The sequence below is a fragment of the Arvicola amphibius genome, chromosome 3, assembly GCF_903992535.2.
Source record: "Arvicola amphibius chromosome 3, mArvAmp1.2, whole genome shotgun sequence".
In the NCBI taxonomy this organism is placed as follows: Eukaryota; Metazoa; Chordata; class Mammalia; order Rodentia; family Cricetidae; genus Arvicola; species Arvicola amphibius.
Genome location: NC_052049.1, coordinates 27,953,917 through 27,966,412, shown reverse-complemented (window position 1 = coordinate 27,966,412; position 12,496 = coordinate 27,953,917). Strand labels below are relative to the sequence as shown.

The window sequence follows — 12,496 nt, the reverse complement described above, 5'->3', positions numbered from 1 at the left end:
CAAACATGACCAAGACTCCAAGATAGAAATCCTGCTCCATCCGTCTTGTTAGGGATGGGTGGAGACATACACATATGCACTAAAGTACAAAAAATGTAAGTGCGGACTTGGTGGGTGTTTAGTGTTTCAGGGCATTCAGTGTTGCAATGAAGGTGACCACGTAACTTCCATCCAGGAGGAACACGTCCCACCACTGTGTCTATTGTGATTAATGAGTGAGGACACAGACCAATTCTGCCCCGTCGTGGGAAGAATACCAGGGCTCGGAAACACTAAAGCCCATCTTAGAGGCTGGCTACCAGCCATGCCCTGGTTATTTTGAGAATACTGGCTTCCTTTACAACTATTGAAAGTGTTAATGAATGTAGTCAAATTATAAATAAAAATTGCATCTGAGACCATTATCTCCACGTCTAGACGTCTTGGGAAGCTGTCAAGATCGTTATAATTTTATCATTGGCACAGACAGTGTTAGCTGTTTTTTATGAAACAAGAGTTCCTTTTCTAAGAAAAAAAATGGAGTGTGTGTGTGTGTGTGTGTGTGTGCATGCCATAGCACAGATACGGAGGCCAGACGACAACTCTCCTTCCACTCAATGCTCTAGGGATGGAACTCGTCATCACGTTCAGCAACAAGCATCACCCGCTGATCATCTCACAAAACCCCTTTGCTCATTTCAAGCAAAGGTCAAATACCCAAGTGTGAATAATCAGTTTGTCAGTGACTCCAAAAAAAAGTTGTGTTCCGCAAGAAAGTAGAACTTCAACTCATAATAGTCTTGAAGAACTGATTTTATTCTTAGTGGTGTGTATGTGATTGTGCGCAGGCACCTGCAGAGGCCACAACACAGTGTTGGGATCCCCTAGGGTGAGCCATCACAGGGTGGTGTTGGGAACTGAACTTGGGTCTCCTGCAAAGCAGGAGCCAGTCAGTGTTGTCAACCGCTGGGCTGTCTTGTCCAGCCTACTCTTCAGTAGCAGCAAAGTACTTGGTCCATCATTCAGAAAGGTCCTTGAGGAAGCCGGGATAATGGGCTTATTAAAGTGAGCCTGAAAGTTGGAGTCTCGCCAGGTACCACAGGCCTCATCTCAAAAGAAAACTGTACCCCACAGTTACGCTGTAGGGGGTGAAAGAGGACTACTGCGTCGCTGCCATTGCGGCTTGGCGTCGTTGCCTTAAACCAATGCAGCATTGCCGTCATCAGGGCACTTTAACAATCCGCCCCAATGTTCCCGTTTGTGAAAAGTGGCAGCATGTAGGAGTGTTGGGGATGGCTGATGGAAGGGTCTTAATTCATATAGGCTAAGAAACACTGGCTTGCATTTGTGAAGTGGTTTTTTGAGACAGGTTTCTCTGTAACAGCCTTGGCTTTCCTGGTACGCATTTTGTAGACCAGGCTGGCCTCGAACTCACAGAGATCCGCCTGTCTCTGCCTCCCAGAGTGCTGGGATTAAAGGTGTGTGCCACCATCGCCCGATATATCTATGTATAAAAAAGATTTTTATTATGGATACAGTATTCCGCCAGTAGGCCAGAAGAGGGCACCAGATCTCATTATGGAGTGTTTTGCCTGCATATTAGCATGGAGGCCAGAGGTGGGGGACAGATCCCTTAGCTGGAGTTATGGTGTGCTGTTTGGTGTTGAGTGTTGAGAACTGAGCCCTCTGCAGGAGCAGCAAGCCTTTACAGCCTTGAGTCAGTGCTTTTGGTGCCAGTGATGGGGGTAGGATTTTTCTTCCAGGGTATGTTTGATATTTCTGAGAGAAACAATTTGTTGGTCCTATTCGTGACTGGGGCATGAGGAGTGTTACTTAATGGCATCTCAGCACCCTAAAATGTTTCTCCCAACAAATAACTGACCGGTAAGAAATGCTACGTGCTGAGGTTGAAAAGGGGTAGTTTCCAAAAATGGGTCTTCCATTGCATAGCGCAGCTATGTGGATAAAAACTTAACGGTTTTCAATTTCCTCAGTATACACCAGTGTTAACATTTGCCTGTAATTTTCTTGTAAGAAATGGCCCAGTGCTACTTGCAGGCTGTGCTGTAGAGTCTCCCTGGAAATGTGCAGTTTAACCTTGGCCCTCCCATCCTGATCAGCTTGCGTCTCAGTTTTCAATTGCTGGGATAAAACACCACGACCAGAGTCTAATTGGGGAGGAGAGGGTTATTTCAGTTTATAGTTCCACATCCTATCACGAAGTCAGGGGCAGGAACTCAAGCAGGGCAGGAACTTGGAGGTAGAAAGGAATTGATGCCCTGGTGGAAGGCTGCGTACTGGTTTGCTCCTCCTGACTTGCTCAGTTTGCTTCCCAATATCAACCAGGAACCACCTGCCCAGAGGATGGTATTGGGAAGCAATGGTACCCTCCCACCCCCCTCCTACTCCTTCCCACCCCTTCCCACACCAATCATTAAGACAATACCCCCACAGATTTACGTAGAGGTCAGTCTTATGGAGGCATTTTCTTTCTTTTTTTTTTCTTTGAGGCATTTTCTTATGAAGATTCCCTCTTCCCAGCCATGTTTAGGTTTGTGTCAAGTTGACAAAAATAAATCAGCGCAGGTCCCTTGAACTTGTTTCTAGCTCAGTTTTTTCCTCTTTTTTCGGGGTCTCACTGGCCCTTACCTGCTAGGCTAAGCCCCTCACCTGATGACTGTGTGTATTGCAAAAGATTACTGCCCGAGCCTCCTGCTCCAAGTCAGCCACTCCCGGCCGCTGCTAGAGGGCGCGCTGGTCTGGTGTCCCTACTACAAATCCCATAGTACTTTGGGCGCCGCAGTGACTTCTGGGATCAGGGGGCTCGTAGAAGGTGCTGGCGGATAAGAAAGTCCTCTTTTCTTCTATCCGCCTTTCTGGGTTGTTCGAACGTCCCCGGACGACTTCATGCGTATTTCATAGAGAATTAAAACGCACAGGCAGGCAAGACCGGTTAGGGGGCCGGTGGGATCATTTCCGCTTCCGGTGCCAAAGGGCACGTGGAATGTAAACACGGGACCACGAAGTGGCTTTCAGGTAACTGGCTGCGAGCGAGTAGGCGGTAGAAGGCAGAGGAGAGGGAAGCGAGGCGAGAGGGTGCTGCGTGCGGGAGAGGGGAGCGAGCGCGGCCCGAGAGGTCCACGGAGCCCGCAGGTTTGCTGCTGTCCCGGGCGCGGGGCGCGGTGGCGGGGCTCGGTGTGCCGGGCCGGCGGCCTGAGGAGCTGCGGCTGCGGGCTCGTTGTTATTGTTCATTCTCCTTTGGTAGCATTTTGAGATAAACCTTGTCCCTTAATTCTTCGCCTCCGAATATGTCTCTTCTGCTCGGTGGGATGCTCTACGTCCCAGCCGGTGTTTTTCCATCCTGGGCGCCGCATCCTCTCACGCAGTCGGTGCATGAAGACGTTTACCCTGTCGCAAGCACCCGGCAGCTTGTGGCTGGGTCAAGAGTCAAGTCTAAGCGATCGCTGTGGGGATCATTGTACATCAATTTAGAACGCAGTTGTCATTGTTTAGAATTTTGATCCCACTCATCATCTTCTGTAGAAAATGTTGACTTTAACACCAGACACGAATCATGAATCAAGGCGAAACCTGTACAGTTGTGATCTACTCACTTGGTTTCTTACATCCTGGTGAAAAAAAGTGTTTAGGATCTTGGCGCCTTTTCCATCCAAGTCCAGATCTACCAAAGCCCCTCCTGTTAGGAGTTTTTAGTGATAAGCTAATTAAAAACACCATCTTAGAGGTACAAGAAACTAGTAGTTTAAAATGGAGACAGTTTAGTTGAGATGTAACTGGCCTGTTATTACAATGCCCCTCATATAGATTGAGTGACTCAGTAGCCTTTATTGTTACACACACACACACACACACACACACACACACACACACACACACACACGAGGGCCCCTCATTCTTTTTCTCCTCATCCTATCTTCAGCTTCTACTAACAGATTTGACCAGTGATTTACAATGAATTTACCTGCAGTAAACACACCAGGTTTCGGTTAATGTTAATATAGCTATTACACTCCCTGGTGCCCCAAATTGGTAATTGGTAAAGTAAGGTCTACTTGGGAACTTGAAACCAGAAAATGTGATCATCTTTGTCATTACTTTTAGGGATAGTCACAAATGCAAGAAAGCGACCACCACCACCACCTCCTCCTCTACTTATATTTTAGTATCTTTTGAAGGCACCCCAAGCATCCATTCCCCCAGGCTGTCTTCACTCTGTGCCTCTGGATTTGTGATCCATAGTAACCATTCTTCTATTTTTAGCCATTTCCTGGTCTGCTCCTGGGATATATAAAGTGATTTTTCAGACAGAGGAAATACATTTCCCCATGACATGATGAAGCCAAGGAGGAAGTTCCCATTGTCCTAATTCTCCAGTGCAGGTTATACTCCACAATGCACTCAGGATTTCCCAAAATTCACTGCTCTGTGGAAAGCACATGGTTTACCTGCATCAGCCCATGTGCTTGGTGATTGCAGTGACCGCATGCATTTTCTCTTGTGTAGTAACAGGTCTGTGGCCCACAAGTTTCTCAGTGCTGATAGTAACTTGGGATTTTGTGTGGGAATGACTTTTTTCCACCCTTATTTTTTCCTCCTCCTTATATTCCACTTCAGTCACGTGCATTAGTAACGGATTCCTTTATACTGCTAGAAACTTACTGTTGCCTGACTTCCTCCCTCTCTTAATACCGATTGTTTGATAATATCAAGACCTCTGAGTTCATTGCTTTTTGTTTGTCTCCAAGGTTACAGATTCATCTAAGAATGGATAGAGTCTTAGACACTCCTGAATATACACAGCATATAAACTACACGTCATATAAGATATACACATTTATTTATCTTGGTTTTTCTTTTTTAAAATTTTTTTCCTTCCTTCCTTCCTTCCTTCCTTCCTTCCTTCCTTCCTTCCTTCCTTCCTTCCTTCCTTTCTTTCTTTCTTTTTTCCATTCAAAAATTTGCACTTCCCCCTCTCCTCCCATTCCCCTCCTGCTCCCCCACTCCCCCTCCTTCTTTCCCCTCCCTCCTTAAGAGAGGGCAGGGAATATCTTGGTTTTTCAAGATAGGATTTTTCTATATAACAGCCCTGCTGCCCTGTGTAGTGATATTTTGTTTGTGTTTTAATAAATAAAGCTTGCTTGAAGATCAGAGTGCAGAGCTAAGCCACTAGAGGCCAGGGAGTGGTGGCACACACCTTTAATCTCAAGACTCAAGGCCACCCTGAGCCATGCAAGATTGAATCTGTCTAAGAAGAGAAATAGAACTCACACAAAGGTGATCCCAGCCTTTGGGATCCCACGCCTTTAATCCCAGCACTAGGGAGGTGGAGACAGGAGTGATACAGCTGGGCAAAGAGAGGTATAGAAGGAGGAGGTAATAGCTCAGTGCAGTCTACTTAGTCTGAGAATCACCCCTTCAGTCTCAGCATTGGTAGATGTAAAAGGTCTCTCTAATGGCTTACTGTTCTGCTTCTCTGATCTTCAGCTTTAGCCTCTATATCTGACTCTGGGTTTTTATTAATTAAGACCAACTAGAATTTGTGCTACAATCCTGGAACTCACTCTGTAGACCAGAGATCCACCTGCTAATGCCCCCCGAGTGCTGGGCTTAAAGGCGTGGGACACCACCACTGGCTCGGATTCTTGTGTATCATAAAGTACATCCGTGTAGCTAGGGAATTACTGGATTTATTAGTTAATCCTGGCAGTGAGTACTGTTGAAGACTTCCAGTATTCATCTTTATTCTATCAGCTGCCCTTTCTTTTCCTTAGCATTAGAACATCATGATAGATTTACAAAGCCTATATATATATATATATATATATATATATATATATATTTTTTTTTTTTTTTTTTTTTTTTTACCCAACAGTTTTGTTGAGTCATTTCCTGTTTATATCTTTAAAAACTATTCTATAGCCAGGTGTAGCGGCACATGTTTGTAGTTTTAGCACATGGGAGGCTGAGACAGGAGGATCATGAATCCAGTGTGAGCTAGGGTTTTTAGTTCTAGGACAGCTGTATTCCGATTCCTGTTTCTGAAACAAAACAAAAAGCACTCAAACCTAGAAAACTTCTGTTAGGGAAGATTTCAATATCTATGAAAGGAGAGGAATGAGCTGTGCTTCTTCTGTGCTTATTTCTCAACTTCATCAGTTACCAATTCAGAGTGATCTTATTTTGCCCACTCCTTGGCATTTCTCACTGTTGATGACTTTGAAATAATTTCTAGGTACCATTCAATTTTATAATAAATACTTTGTTCGTGGTTCTCAAAGGAAAGGGTTTTTTTAAATTCAATCATACTATTAAGACAACTGAAAAATAGGAGTGACTTATTTTGTCCAGCCAGCGTTGTGGTTTATTCTCTCATACATGAACATTCAATGTCGCTTTGTTTCAAGTCGGCAGTGAAAGAAGAAATACACACCAGGTTCAGTTTCCTCTCTTCAGCTCTTAGCCGAAGGGCCGCCGTCCTGCCTTCTCTCTTTCCCATCCCTTTCCCTGTTATTCATTTCCTGAACAGTTCTGTTTGCTTCAGGTTCTGCTTGCCACTGCCACATCTGATGTGTTACTAACCTGCTTCAGTCTGTCGTGGGTTTTGTATAAATTTTCAGAGGCCTATTGGGATCCAGGGTTAGTCTGCAAAAACACACCATTTCCATTAGGAGATGAGGTTAACAGTAGTGCCCAGGTGCCATCTGTGAAGCCTTACACTTGTTGCTGGTTATCCCCTTGATTCATGAGGAGATGCTAGCAAGGCTGTGGTCTCCTTTTGTCAGTCTGTCTCCACCTGGTCATTAGAGTACCTTTGCAGCATTTTAAAGCGGCTTCTGAAATTTTCCAGAATGGCTTCCTTTGGGTGGAAGAGGAAGATTGGTGAGAAGGTATCCAAGGCCACATCGCAGCAGTTTGAAGCTGAAGCTGCCGATGAGAAGGATGCGGCTGAGAACGAGGATGGGAGCTGGGTTCATGCCAGCAAACGGAGGAAGGAAACCCTCCAGGAAGGCTGCAGACTGAAGAGCAAGCAGCTGAAGGACGAAGGCGCTAATCTGGCTGAAAAGAAAAGGTATGCATTTGGATGATGATGATGATGATGATGATGATGATTGGTGGAGCTAGTTTCCTTTTTCTGGTTCATGGTCTCTAATGGAACAAAGAACTATTGTCTTAGAGAGGGTTTCTATTGCTGTGATGAAACACCCTGACCAAAACCAACTTGAGAAGAAAGGGGTTTAGTTCTTCTTTCTCTTCTAGGTAACAGTCTATCATTGAGGAAAGGCAGGGCAGGAACTCCAGCAGACTCCATGGAGGAGAACAGCTTGCTGTCTTTCTCCTCTTGGCTTGCCTTGCCTGCTTTCTTATACCATCCAGGACCACCAGTCTTGGGGTGGCACTACCCACAGTGATCTGGGCCTTCTCATATCAAACATCAATCAAGAATATGTACCACAGGTGCTGGGTGGTGGTGATGCATGCATTTAATTCCAGCACTCGGGAGGCAGAGACAGGTGGATTTCTATGAGTTTGAGGCCAGCCTGGTCTACAGCGTGAGTTCCAGGACAGTCAGGACTGTCCCACAGAGAAACCGTGTCTCGAAAAACAAACAAGGAAGCAAACAAACAAACAAACAAAAATCAGAAAATGTAGCACAGGCTTGCCCACAGGCCAATCTGGTGGGGGCATTTTCTCAATTGAGATGCCTTCTTGCCACATGATTCTGGCTTGTGTTAAGTTGATATAAAACTAGTCAGCACAGCTGTATCTTATAGATTCACGTTTTATATATCTGATTTCATTTTAAAAAAGATGTTTCAGGCTCACTTGCAAAATTCCCATTTTCAAGGAAAATGAGTTTGTAATAGTCACATTAAGATGCATGTACTGCTTTTTCCTCCTTTGTTTTGTCTAGGGGAGTGTTCGTGACGCCTTAGTGCAGTGTGTTGCTCAGTAGGGAAAAAAATGACTGAATTGTCCTTTTGCTTTTTCTTTGCTTTTTTTTTTTTATTTTTTGAGACAAAGTCTTACTGTGTAACTCCCCTGCTCCCCGCATCAGTCTCTGAAGTGCTGGGGTCACAGAGATAATGCAGCCATACTGCTTGCCATTGATTTCTTGTATACTTTTGTAAACGTGGTGAGTACTCAGGAACTTGATTATAGTATCTTTTTAAAAACAATAATTTATTTAAATTTATTATATGTGCATTGTTCTAAAGTTGTCAGATCCCTGGAACCTCATGGGTCCTGGGAATTGAATTTGGGTCCTCCAGAGGAGCAGACAGTGCTCTTAACTGCTGAGCCATCTCTACAGCCCCTGATAATAGCATCTTTTATTTATAGTTTTTCCTTAGCTAAATTACATATTTTTTCCCCTATGTACCTCTTCTCCCTTCCCCCTATTGATTTCTTACCTTTTATCCTCTTTCCTTTGCTTAGAAATTTCAGTGGGAATGAAAATTCCTTCACAAGTCAGTGGAGAAAAGACAAATGTTTCATGGAGTATGTTGGAAAACAAGATCAGAAGAAGATAAAGGTGGACCTTTATTAATAATGCCACATAAGAGACAGGGCCTTGAAAAACTTAAAGTCTAATCAAAAGGAAGATTGTCTTTATTTTTGAGATTAGGCTCCTATAACCCAGGTTGGCCTTGAACTTCTGACCCTCTTCCTGTCTCTATTTCCCAAGTACTGTGATTACAGGTGTGTGCCGTTACATCTCGTTTTCTCTGGTGCTGGCAACGCTAGTCAAGCAGTTTACAAACCAAGCTGCACCAGTAAAGTGTAAATATAAAGCTTACAGGTAATAGGAGAAGCCTCAAGTAGGGAGAATACTTTTAGCAGTGTTTGAGACAGGATGACAAGGTCTTACTTATAGCTTAGGCTGGTTGGGGCTTGTGATCTTGTTTCTCCCTCCTGAGTGCTGGGGTCATAGACAGGTGCCACCATTCACCGAGCCATTACAACTTTTTACTGTGAAAAATGTTCTATCTATATTAAAATTGAAAGAATATTGCAACGCTATATTCTGTTTTCCTAGACAAAACTTTTTATTATCATGTATTAGCTCTACATAATAATGGGTTTCATTATGGCCATATTCTATGTGTATGTAATGTATTGTGGTCCTAGTCACCTCCTGCTAGCCTCTCCTATCCCCTCCACCCCCAGCTCCTGATGATCTCCTTCCCTTTCCCAGGTAGTCCTTACACCCTGATGACCCAGTGAATTTCATTAGGGTTGCCTATAGGTGCATGGGGTAAGTGGTTATTTATAGACATTTGGTTACCTTAGGGTTGCCTATAGGTGCATGGGGTAAGTGGTTATTTATAGACATTTGGTTACCTTAGGGTTGCCTATAGGTGCATGGGGTAAGTGGTTATTTATAGACATTTGGTTACCTTAGGGTTGCCTATAGGTGCATGGGGTAAGTGGTTATTTATAGACATTTGGTTACCTTAGGGTTGCCTATAGGTGCATGGGGTAAGTGGTTATTTATAGGCATTTGGTTACCTTAGTGGCTACACTCCTGATGCAGGCAACCAACTCCCTCCTCTAGCAACCATTAATGACTTGCAGATCTTCAGAAAGTAGGGCCTCATGAGCCCTTCTACTCAAAAATGCTTGATATTTGCTTTAGTACATGCACACACACAAACACACACATGTGTACATGTGTGGACATACACATACAAATAATTATGTATTTAGTTTTTTTTTTAATAATCTTTGAGAGTAAGTTGCAGACACCTTTCATTCAGCACTATTCTCCAAAGAATAAGAATATTCTCCTGCCTGACATGCTATTATCAAATATATGAAGATTAACAATTCTGTAATTTTAGTTTATACTTAGATTTTTCCAACTTCAGGAATTTCTTTTTCTATATATACCTTTAAAACCATGGCTTAAATAGAGTTCATAGATTGTATTTGGTTATTGTGTTTCTTTATTGGTGTCTTTTAATCTATTTGGATCCCTTCCCCTTTTTTATTTTTTATTTTATTTTATTTTTATTTATTTATTATGTATATAATATTCTGTCTGTATGTATGTCTGCAGGCCAAAGAGGGCACCAGACCTCATTACAGATGGTTGTGAGCCACCATGTGGTTACCGGGAATTGAACTCAGGACCTTTGGAAGAGCAGGCAGTGCTCTTAACCACTGAGCCATCTCTCCAGCTCCCCTTCCCCCTTTTTTAAAGGTTTATTTTTATTTTATGTGCATGAGTTTTGCCTGCGTATGTATTTGTATACCAGGTGCATGCCCAGTGTTCATGGAAGCTAGAAGAAAGCACAGGAACTGGAGTAAGAGGCAGTTGTGAGCTGCAGTGTGGGTCCTGGGGACTGAGCCTGCGTTTTCCTCAAGAGTGTCCAGTGCTCTTAACCACTGAGCTTGCTCTCCAGTTCCTCCTTTAATTTTTAAATTTTTTTCTAATTTATTTATTTTTATGTATATGAGTTTTTTTGACCTATTTGTTTGTATCTGTACCACATTTGTACCTAGTGTCCTCAGAGGTTAGAAGAGCATGTTGGATCCCTTGGAACTGGTGTTACAGATGGCTGTGGGCCACCATGTGGGTCCTGAGACCCAAACCTGGGTCTTCTCTAAGAGCACCTCTTAATCTCTGACCTTCTCTCCAGCCTCAGTTTTCCTAGTAATTAAAAAAGTCATTATCCTATTTAATATGTATGGGTGTTTTGCCTGTGTGCATACATGTGTACCTTGTCCCTTCAGAGTCTGGAGGAGAGCACTGGATTCCTTAGAACCGGAGCTGCAGATGGGTGTGAGCCTCCATGTGGGGCCTGAGAAAAGAGCTCTGGTCCTCCGGAAGAGTAGCCAGTGTTTTTAACTGCTGAGCTGTCTCTCTAGTCCCAAGGATCCCTTTCTAACCATCTAAGAGTTTTAAAGAGTAGTTACCAACTTTTCTTTTTTTCTTTTTTTTTTTTTTTAATTTTTTGAGACAGGTTTTCTCTGTAGCTTTGAAGCCTGTCCTGGAACTCGCTTTGTAGATCAGGTTGGTCTCAAACTCACAGAGATCTGCCTGCCTCTACCACCCAAGTAATGGATTAAAGGTATGGTGTGTGCCGCCACCACCCAGCTGACTTTTCTATTTGATTCTTCCCTTGTGTCTGTATTTAATTTATTCCTCCGTCTCACGTACTTTTTGTAAATTGTTAGTTGGATGTAAAGATTTGATGGAGAGTAGTCATTTTTGGTAAACTTTGTGCTGGATACCTCATCCTGTAGGGAGATAAGTAGCTTTAGATGGCCTTCTGTTGGAGCAGCTGTAAGAATGACATTGTGCCTATATCTGTTTGCTTTGAGAACGATTCAGAAATATGTTTAGTTAAAATCTTTTTATTTTGAAGCTGAGGTGGTATCTCAGGTGGTAACTTGCTCGCCATACAAACTTGAAGACTGGAGTTTGATTCCCCAGCACCTACATAAGCAGCTGTTTCGTGAGAGATGAAACATACACAAGCGTGCACACATGCATGCCACACGCGTGAGCCTGCTTCCCTCACCTCAGATCGGGAACCTGAGACAAATCAAAGGACAGATACCACCAAAATCTAGTTTGGTGAACCATGAATTTTATAGGAGTTACTTACAGAAATATGGGTGAGGGGTTACTTACAGAACTAAAGGCAAAATGACTCAAAGAAAGCTGCATCACCAAAGCCCACCCCCGCATGGATGACAGCTCACAAAGCTAGGAAGCTGGAGCCCACTGCACAGTCCACAGGCAGCTCAAAAGTTTGGAGAATGTTTTTCCTAGGGGCCTCTGTTGGTTTAAGCCTCTTCCAGGTAGCTCTGTTGGTGTCTGCTTCCAGGCTGCTGGTCTGGTCTCAGAGTCTTTGCAGACTGACTTGTCTGAGAGGGACTCTCAGCTTTAATTACTTTCTTTGCCAGGAAGAGGCCTTGGGGATCTGGTCAGTTTCAGGGACTTCCTGAGGCTATTTCGAGTGGTTTACCTTCCTGCTTACAGTCCTTCCCTGCAGCATGAAAGGTTTGAATCTTGGAGGAAACTGTCACTCAACAGTCATATGTCCTGGCTTGTACTTTTAATCCTAGTATCGAGGAGGTAGAGATAGAAAGGAAGATCATTGGAGCTTGCTGGCCAGCTGGCCACATCAGTGAAGTCCTAGTGCGAGACCCTGTCCCAGAATTGTGATGGAGGAACAGTATCAGTGCTTGAACCTGTGGCCTCCATGTGCACATACACACATGAGTATACACCCGCACATGAGTCACATGAATACCCCGCTACATACATATAAAGATAAAGAGTTGTTTTCCTTTTTTGTTTTATGGATCAAATCTTGGTCATTTTTCCTTGGTGAAGAAAATACCTTAGAAAACTTAGTGTTATTATTCTGACAACTTTTGATATATTTTCACTTACTGTGATTCTTATAAGATGTATAAGTGACCAGAAGGAGTAATATCTAGTTTTTACTGTATTTATTTTTTGGCCAAGGCCTTTTGCATG

At 43.5% G+C, this 12,496-nt stretch overlaps 1 protein-coding gene across 2 annotated transcripts in view; it reads left to right on the top strand.

Moving 5' to 3' along the window:
- Positions 1-2,801: 2,801 nt before the first annotated feature.
- The window catches only part of Ttc33 (tetratricopeptide repeat domain 33), a 44,486-nt gene continuing 34,791 nt past the window's right edge, over positions 2,802-12,496 (top strand). The window contains exons 1-2 of one of the 2 annotated variants that reach the window (XM_038322940.2): positions 2,802-3,015; positions 6,848-7,069. In XM_038322940.2, coding sequence (XP_038178868.1) covers positions 6,849-7,069 — 221 coding nt within the window. In that variant the 5' untranslated portion in view covers positions 2,802-3,015; position 6,848. Of the gene's footprint in view, positions 3,133-6,847; positions 7,070-12,496 lie in introns of both variants that reach the window. The other variant, XM_038322941.2, reaches the window with a different exon arrangement.